General features: G+C 41.3%; 1 protein-coding gene across 4 annotated transcripts; it reads left to right on the top strand.

Moving 5' to 3' along the window:
* Positions 1–2,585: 2,585 nt before the first annotated feature.
* On the top strand, positions 2,586–7,489 carry LOC116035824 (tRNA selenocysteine 1-associated protein 1). Of its 4 annotated transcripts, none has more exons than XM_031279157.2 (9): positions 2,586–2,815; positions 3,943–4,040; positions 4,118–4,217; positions 4,322–4,371; positions 4,491–4,622; positions 5,634–5,750; positions 5,867–6,071; positions 6,164–6,200; positions 7,013–7,489. In XM_031279157.2, exons 1-9 carry the CDS (start codon positions 2,792–2,794, stop codon positions 7,171–7,173), a joined length of 924 nt encoding a protein of 307 aa, XP_031135017.1. In that variant the 5' UTR covers positions 2,586–2,791; the 3' UTR covers positions 7,174–7,489. The 4 variants fall into 4 exon arrangements, with proteins under 4 accessions (XP_031135017.1, XP_031135016.1, XP_031135015.1 ...); XM_031279156.2 differs by having other exon boundaries at positions 5,861–6,071; XM_031279155.2 differs by having other exon boundaries at positions 4,103–4,217.
* The last annotated feature ends 1,737 nt before the right edge of the window (positions 7,490–9,226 follow it).

Genomic DNA, 9,226 nt, shown 5'->3' with positions numbered 1-9,226 from the left:
CAGATAGAGTAGGTCTAGACCACACTCTAACATTTACAAAGACCCAACAATTCCCCAAGAGCAAGCATTTGGTGTGACAGTGGCGAGGAAAAACTTCCTTTAAACAGGCAGAATCCTCGGACAGGTCCAGGCTCTTGGTGGGCGGCCATCTGCTGCTGCCGGTTTGGACACAGAGACACAGATACAGATATACAGAAATATGATTCATAATAATTATAGCAGTTGGCATGATGAGCTGTGGCACTTATAGTAACAATAAAGATAATAGAACTATGACTAGAAATAATAATAGTTGTAGCAGTGCAGGGCATCAAGCAGGACCACAGCAGCAGCTGCCATAAACGGTCCACCTGAACCACTAAATCTGTGAGGAGAAAAAGCATAAGGACTCCGGGGAATAAGCTCCCCGGAGCTAGGTTAGTAACATGCATTAAAAGGGATGCACACAGATGGTGGGAGAGAGGAGCTCAGTGTGTCAGAGGAAGTCCCCCAGTAGGCCACCTCTAACTATAAGTTGTATCAAAGAGGATAGTTTTAAGGTTACTCTTAAATGTGGGGATGGTGTCTACCTCCCGAACCCAGACTAATTTTGTGGATATCTGTTTTTCATTATTGGTTAAATGGAATTAAAATGATGACTAGTAACAACTAGATTGTATCTGAACTTGGAGTTCTTCAATTCAATCCTTGTGGATATCTAGACATGTTCTTTTTGACTCGGAAGAATTGATTTAAAGATATCTGCAATAAATATCCAGTCTAGCTGTTAAATGTAATACCACCAAAAATAAATACCACTCCCTAAGAAAAGGAGATGTGGCCAAATGACAGATGGAAAACAGACGGAGGTTTACATGTGATTATGAACACAATGATTAAACTCTACAATGGTTACATACGACAATTTCTAAAAATCACAGGCGCTCTCGGGTTTAATTTTCCATCAAAAATATCAGAGAAATGTGGAGGTGTGAATTTTCTATTAAGGTGTGATTTTTATTTCTACAGTATTAAATTGTCTAAATGTCATCAGCAGGTTGTCTTATATTGGTCATAATTTCCCTCCACACAATTCTCCAATCTAAATATAATGGTTAGATTTGGTTTAAAAGAAACTATTCATGTTCATGTTATTGTGACTGGGTTGAGAGAAGTATTTGGAGATTTAACATTTGCTGGATTCAGAAGGTCATTTTCTAGAATGTAATGTTTTTACTGATAGATTTAATGTGAAATGTTTGGGAAAACATGAATCTGTTGTGATAAAGGCAATCCCACATGGTAAATATGGTAAAGGGAATTGCTGCCTTATAATATGTTAGTCCTGCAGTAGTCTTGTATGTCCAGACCTTCCTCCACAGAGCTGCGGAGGAGGGTCTGGCTAGTCCACACAGCATTCCTGGATGAGAGAAAAACGTGCTCTGATTTATTGGCATTTCTTTAAACCAATCACAATCGTCTTGGGCAGCGCTAATCGCCGGACGGAGCCACGGTGCCGCTGCAAAATAGTCTCGGGAAGGAACTTGTTTTGGTGGAACATGTGTACGTTCAAAAGTAGTCGTGCAACAGAAAACTCAGATTGGACAGATAGTCTAGCTAGCTGTCTGGATTTACCCTGCAGAGATCTGAGGAGCAGTTAACCATAGTCCTCATGAATCCACCGGAGTTTAGAACGCCAACACAAAGAAAGAGGAAGGAAACGGACATCTGGCCGAAATGAGAGACTTCTGGCAGAATTACTGGCGGCACCGGAGCAATCCCGGAAGTGGAACGTCAAGGATATAGACTAGTCCTGCAGTTACCCTCACTTTATATTGGTCAATTCGAGTTTAAGGAGAAAAAAATGCACAAACTAAATCCTGAGAGGTATAGGCTGCCATCGTTAGCTGTAATACTGTATTTGTCCTTTTGAAGAAAATGTTCAAAGATGATCCTGAAGATATCTAAATACCTCACTCTTCTTAGAGACTCACTGTCAGATTATAAATTATATTTGTCCCTGTCACCAAAGATTTGATGAACATTGATCACAAACATTTGTGTGTTTTGTGAGTCAGACATTGAAACTTTGAAGCATTTTTATTTTTTATTTATTCTAGAAGACACTTGAAACGGGATGATATTAAATTTGGAACAATTATGCAGGACAAAAAAATAAATGATGCATAATAGTCTTATTTTATTGGCCAAACAATGTTTCCATAGAAGTCGATTTACTCGTTCTAAAACATTATTTTTAACTTTCAAAAATGAATTTTAAGAAAACTGTAAAATCCAAACAAACCTTGAATGTTTATGAAAACTTGCACATTTTGATTCCTGACTACACCTTTTTTTTGTTAAAGCTGTTTTTTGTTTACTTTCTTATGGTGTATAAGGTATTTCATTTAAGTATTTAATTATTATTTTTCCTATGTGCTTGTTAATTGTTCATTTTCCTATATTTGCTCAGTCGTTTTGTACATAGACAGTATGGTTTATTTTGTACTGCGTATCTAACTGCAAAAAAAAAAAAATATATATATAAGCCTGTTTTGGTTGGTACACAATAAAGTTATGATTAAAAAAACTAAAAGATTAAAAAAACTGTCGAATCGGAAGCTGCGTCGCAACAACGTAACGATCTCTGTTGTGTGACGTCAGGACGTAATGTTGGTATACTACTTTCCTCTCTTCCTCCTTTACCGCTCTGCTACGCTAGTTGGCATGTGCAGCCTTGAATTTAAAGCTTAATTTACAATTTACATTCTCAGTAAATTCACATTGTAATATTGACATCGACGGCAGCAGCATGAGCACGTTATGGATGGGAAACGTGAGTTGTTTACAATTTATACTGCGATACATTATTTAGCCGTGTTAGCTAACGTTATCTTAACATTAGCCCTAAGTTCTACGTTGTTTGAATGCAAAGTAACTCAAAACTCCCTTTGGAAAACCAACACTTTAACATTGTCGGATACATGTAACGTTATGTATCGAGTAACTGAAAGACTAGTGTTTGACTAGTGTTTGAGGTTATTCGGCACAGCAGAAATGCAACACGTAGCTTCCATTCATGTGAAGGCGAAGGGTTTCCTCTCCGCTGCCGTTGATATGTTAGGCCCGGGTGGGGGAATGTTTGAGTCCAGTCGCCTTTAATCACAGAGAACTACCATGACCTGGAAGACTGAGAACCTTCACAGACAACAGGGACTAATGTTACCTTAATGGACTAGCTACTACTGCTATCAACTACACAGGGATGAATTCGGGTTGAAGGGAATGCTAAGGGAAACGTGTGGAACTTTTTATTCTATTGGTGAAAAGAAATGTGATTTCAGTGTGTTTTTTTTTTCTCTCCATACAGACATTTTACCAAGTCTCCATTAAAACCCACTGTGCTTTTATTTGTCAAACCTGGACTAGATTATCATGGGGACTGTAAAGACCCCCCCCCCCCCCTCTTACTTTCAGAGTTTTAAGTTTCTATATCTTTTGTTTGTGAAAACAGGCAAATGTTTTTATACGTTTTCCCATCTGGACCCTCAGTCCAGGCCAGCTGTAAATTAACCTCCTTTGTACTTTGATCTGTCTAACCTGGACCAGATTAGCATGGGGACTGTATAAAACCCCTTTTAAGATTTAAAGATGGAAAGCTGTGTTTTTTTTCATGTAGACCTGTCCGATATTCTCTGGATGGAGGCAAAACAATGAAACTGACCTTTTTCTGTTTTTACACATAGAATAAAGGTTTTACAAAATGGAAAAAAGGGCTTTAACAGCGTTAAGCCTGTTCCTATCAAGTCTAGAACCTGTTTCACAACTTTAAGTGATGCAATGATGGAGAATCAGCTGAAATTGCAAATCAGAACTTGTGAAGCCACCCCAGCCCTAAACACTGCCGTAAATGAATGATTCCTGAGCAGTTTTTTTCCTCTCTGTTTTTCTGCTGCTCTGTAGCTGGAGGCCTACATGGATGAGAAGTTTATCACCAGATCCTTTTCCACCATGGGGGAGACGGTGGTTAACGTGAGGATCATACGCAACAAGATGACAGGGTGAGAACTAAATCCGCAGGCCCTTGTCCGTTTTTGGAGTTGTGCTACTCTGAGTTAAACAGTGTGTCGTCCCCCAGGGGGGCTCTGGGCTACTGCTTCGTGGAGATGAGCGACGAGGCCACAGCGGAGAGGTGTCTCCGCAAAATCAACGGGAAAGCCTTACCAGGAGCCAATCCGGTAAGAGGGATTGTTCGTACACTAGCCATGTTTGTTTTTCTTGTCTCCGTTAAAGGAAACTCCTGAGAAATGGCCTGCTGGACATTAATGTTTCTTTCTCCCAGCCAACCAGATTCAAGTTAAACCGAGCCACCTTTGGGAAACAAGACAGTGGGTGAGTCCAAATGGAGAAGCCAGATATCCAAACATGACTTTGACAAACTGATGAATGATTCCTTCTTTCGTTGAGCCATCATGTGTCTTTGTGGCTTTGTTTTCTTCCTCTTGTTGTAGTCAGATGTATTCTCTGTTTGTGGGAGATCTAACTCCAGAGGTGGATGATGGGATGCTTTACGAGTTCTTTTACAACCGCTACCCTTCCTGTCGGGGGGGAAAAGTGGTGCTGGACAGCATGGGCAACTCCAAGTGAGTATTTACATGTCGCCACGCAACATGGAGGATATATGTAACACATGAACGTATGTATTTTGGGACTGCTTTGGTGTAGACATGTGTTCCCACCTTCCTTAAAACGTCTCCCAGAGAAGTGATTTAAGTCTTCGGTACTTCTCTTCACTTTGAGCCATCTGTTGTGCTCACTGAGCCTTTCAACAGTACTTATCTGACTGAAGAGTCTGTGAGGTGAGGTTCCTTCTACAAAGTAGGTTCAGCTAATAATAAGAAAACACTCGGCGTGATCTGATGCAGTAGATTTTATCCCGTGCATTCTTCTTCCTTGTTAAAACCCACAGCTCTGTGGAGTAAGGTCTGGCCACACCACAGATGCAGTCTGGGAGAGGAAAAAAATCACTCAGGGTTGTTTGTATTTCTTTAAACCAATCACAATGGTCTTGGGCGGCGCTAAGCTCCGGACGCAGCGACGGTGGCTCTGCTAAATAGTCTCAGGAAGGAACTTGTTTTGGTGGAACTTTTTCACCCCGCAAACGAAAACGCCACATACAATATTAAATTAAGTTAACTGTTGACACAATACAGTAACGTGAGCTATTTAAATTAGCTGATACATGGTTAAACCTCATTAGTTCTTACCAGTGTATCTGCGTGTGTACTTCGTCCCTGTATGGATGTGTTATGATATCTATCTTGTTAAACTCTTTGTGAAACATGAACAAACACAAACAATGCACTCCACAGAACTTTCTTTTATTATCCAGTTTGACAGTCAGTCATAATGGAAAAAAAGTTAAAGTAGATTTTTCCGGGCTAAATTACACGGTAGGGGATCAGTGCATAAACTCCAGTACTTTCCGATACCAGCATTTTAGGCAGAATCTGAGGCTTTTCTGATACTGGTATCAGTGTCGGAACATCTCTAGTTCAGACTAGCTGTACTCATCAAAAATAGTATAAAGATCCGGTCAGCTGTTTTTGTCAGGGCGCTCTCTTTAAACACTGTCTGTTTGTGTCTGGCTGTAGGGGCTGTGGCTTTGTTCAGTTCCCAGATGAGCGGCTGCAGAAGCGGGCTTTAGAGGAGTGTCAGGGCGCGGTGGGACTGGGCGGTAAGCCTCTGAGACTGAGCCTGGCTGCTAACAAGTGAGTTTTCCTCAATGTCTTCGCTCCTTTCCAGCAACTGGGTTTTTTAGTGCCAGGAGCACAAGCCAAGTGATTGGAGTTTAACGGCGTTTCTCTTCCGTCCTCTTGAGTCTAAGGAACAGGCAGCAGCAGCAGCAGCCATCGGAGCACAAATCCTGGCAGTCCAACTCAGGATACAGACCCAGCTACGATCAGTACAGCCAGTACCAGCAGCAGGCCTACCCGGGCTACTACCCCTCCTGGGGCTACGACCAGACCGGAGGAGGCTACGGCTACAACTACCAGCCGCAGTATGATTACACCCAGTACCCCCCAGCACAGGTCAGCTCTCTTTGCCACACACACACAGCCACTGGCCACACCTGGCACTCTTCATCACAGCAGGCATTCTAACGTGTTTCTGTTCTTTTTAGGAAAGTGAAGCTGTTCAGGAGGATGATGGACTTGAAGGTTGGTATTGGGATTAGGGATGGTAAATGACTGTTCTTTTCATTATTGACATATCTATCAGTTAAGATAGTTTAGTATGTTTAGTCCCAGGGTGATGTCATGAAAGGATAAAATAAGCATATTTGAAGCAGTATATTTGGGTTTAGTTCCTCTTTGGTACAATTGTGTATTCGGCAATAAGAGCAATTACATTTGAATAACTGATATCATTTGAAGCCAACACAGCAACCCACTCTGAATGAAGGGTTTCTACTCTTAGGATAAATGCATACAAACATTCAATGTTTGGGGAAATACACTTCAGAGTGAGATGTTCAGATCAATCTCATGTCTGGCTTAAAGGCATACTAGCTGTAGTTCCAATGAGACAACCTGTAGGGGGACCGAAGCTCAAAAAGTTGCATAGTACGGAGTTAAAGTCAGGCCGTGGTTAGCCTAGCTTAGCATAAAGACTGGAAGCAGGGGGAAACAGCTAGCCTGACCTACCAACAGCTCTAAAGCTCACTGATTAACAGGATGTATCTCATTTATTTAGTTTACTGTAAAAATGATGACGTGTGAGATTTTAAAACTCGTAAGACATATGTCACGCAAAATAAATAGTTTAATGCTGACATTTTTAATAATATATATGTTTGACAAATGATCACATTGGGTCCATTTACCAGCTTTTCCCATATTTATTTAATAATTGTTGCTTTATTTTTTTTGATATTTCATCCTTTGTTTGATTTAGTTAGTTATTTTTCTGAATGCCATGTATGTATTTGGTGTGCTGGTGGAAGTTGATGTGCGGTGCGTGTGTGTTGCAGACCCCAGCCCCGAGCTGGATGTGGTGGAGGCCAACAGGAAGTTCATGGAGCTCAGTGAGGAACTGTACGACGCTCTGATCGAGTGTCACTGGCAGCCAGCAGACTTCTCCACACAACAGGACTGTATGACATCCAGCCTGCCGGAGCCCATTTACTGCTGAAACTCTGGACTTTTCTGTACCTCGCTGGGACGTTTTATTTACTCTTGTCAGTTTTGACAGTATGGACATAAAGGAAATAAGTCATGGTAATGGATCTGCAACAAAAACGTATTTTTGATTTATGTAAGATCCACAAAACACACTGAATTCAAAGGATAACATGTTTGTGTGGAGTGTTATTTTCATTGTCCCAAAATGTTAGGATGGACATAAAACGTGTAAAGTAAAATTAAACAATCAAATTGTAAAAACCACAATGACATCAATATAAACCAAACCAAAAAAAGAGACATTAATTGTCACTTTGATAACACTACACTGGCTTGTTTCAGTGTTTCTCGGCTATAGATGCAACACACCAAGTCAACAGCTCCACCTATGCTGTAGAGCAGCTCTGAAGAAGTGAAAACGTCAAATCAAACTGAGAAATCACAGAAGATTCCTACAAATGGGGGCTTTAATGGCAGTAAGTTGTGTGTACTGGATCAGAAAACATGGGATTCAACCAGCCAATCCCATTTGGCTCCACTTTTCTGTGTCACAGAGGCTCTTCAGAATACCCCCCCCAATCTGAGTATCTCCACCCACAGCATGACAACTACCTTTGCAAAGGTGTGCCATATTTTTCACAAGCCAATCAGAGCAGACTGGGCATTTTGGGTTTGGGCGGGGGGTTAAAGAGACAGGCGCTGAAACCGAGCGTTTCAGAATGAGGGTGAACACAAGTATATTCAAATATGAGAAAAAGAATGTGTTACGAAACATTAAAGCATGTAAACATGTTCTAGTAGAAACCCAAAATACATAAGTATGAACCTGAAAATGAGCCTATCTCATCTTCTTTAAACCACGTTTGAACAACAGGGTCCTGCTCCCCTTTTTCTCGGTTCAAACCGGTTCACTTATCTTGTTAACTACACACTTTATGTTTGACATGAACATTTCTGTTTCAGCCTGGACCTCGTGAGAGTGTCTCATATCTGTGCTCAACACCAGAAACAAATTGTGCTACTCTATCAATCCTGAAGCCAATGTGAAATATAAAACTTAAAACTTGTTTCTACATGGATTTACCTATTTAGGGGTCCAAGCCCGAGTCTGCAAGAACAGGCAATAGCAAAGCTATGCCGTTCGCACAGCAGGCCTGTAGAACCCTATTGTTTTTCTAAAGGTTTTTATTATTATTCTTCTCCGCCTAAACAGCCTCTGACTACAGCCTAAACCGTATATGGTGGGGGGTTGCCATTTTCGGGAATAGTCCAAAACTCCGCAAGGACCTCAGGCGCAAAAATAGACCCACTTCCACCACTAGGTGGCGCTATAGTAGAAAAACCGCGTTTGGCCCTATAACTCCCACACTGTTCACCGTACATTCAAAAACCATACATCCACGCATTCCCTGTATCCAACTGAATCACGGGATATAGGCCACGCCCATTTCCACCCCTTTATGCGTGAAAAATCGCGATTTATCAAAAACCTACTTTTTCGAACTCCTCCTAGACCGTGCGACCGATCGGCACAAAATTTGGCAGGTAGCATCTCCAGGTGGGCCGGACAAAAAGTTAATAAACATTATTTTGATAGGATAAAAATTGCGCATATTACGCACAAACAAATTTGTGTAGCTAACTATGAAAACACCAACTTTGCCATATCTCGGCCAAAATAAATGCCATCAACGCCAAACTTTAGATTCTTGTTTACCATGAACCTCTGAAGGTCACCCACCCATTTTACAAAAATTGGCCACTAGGGGGCACAAGTACAAAAGGTTTATATCTCATGAACCGCTAATCCGATTTTTACAAAATTTGATGGGTACCATCTAGGGACACTCCTGAGGCCAACCCTAGAGTAGGGTACTGAGGGGTCAAAGTGGGCGTGGCCTATGGGACCCACGTCTAAATTTACTACTTACACTAACGTGAGCAACTTTAAATTTACAGGGTAGATAGACAATGGGTCATGGACAACACTTACCAAAAATTACACATGTGGACCACTAGGTGGCGCTATGATGTTTTTTTGCCTTTAACTCCCACATTACACA

The sequence above is a fragment of the Sander lucioperca genome, chromosome 16 (assembly GCF_008315115.2).
Source record: "Sander lucioperca isolate FBNREF2018 chromosome 16, SLUC_FBN_1.2, whole genome shotgun sequence".
NCBI lineage: Eukaryota > Metazoa > Chordata > Actinopteri > Perciformes > Percidae > Sander > Sander lucioperca.
This window is presented reverse-complemented; position numbering and strand designations above follow the sequence as displayed.

What these genes read in the sequence shown, in the direction of transcription:
- LOC116035824 (XM_031279154.2), top strand. Translation starts at nt 2,792, where the DNA reads ATGAGCACGTTATGGATGGGAAAC. An exon ending in TTTGGGAAACAAGACAGTGG is followed by an intron (nt 4,372 to 4,490) that starts GTGAGTCCAAAT and finishes CTCTTGTTGTAG; the next exon opens with TCAGATGTATTCTCTGTTTG. An exon ending in CTGAGCCTGGCTGCTAACAA is followed by an intron (nt 5,751 to 5,860) that starts GTGAGTTTTCCT and finishes CGTCCTCTTGAG; the next exon opens with TCTAAGGAACAGGCAGCAGC.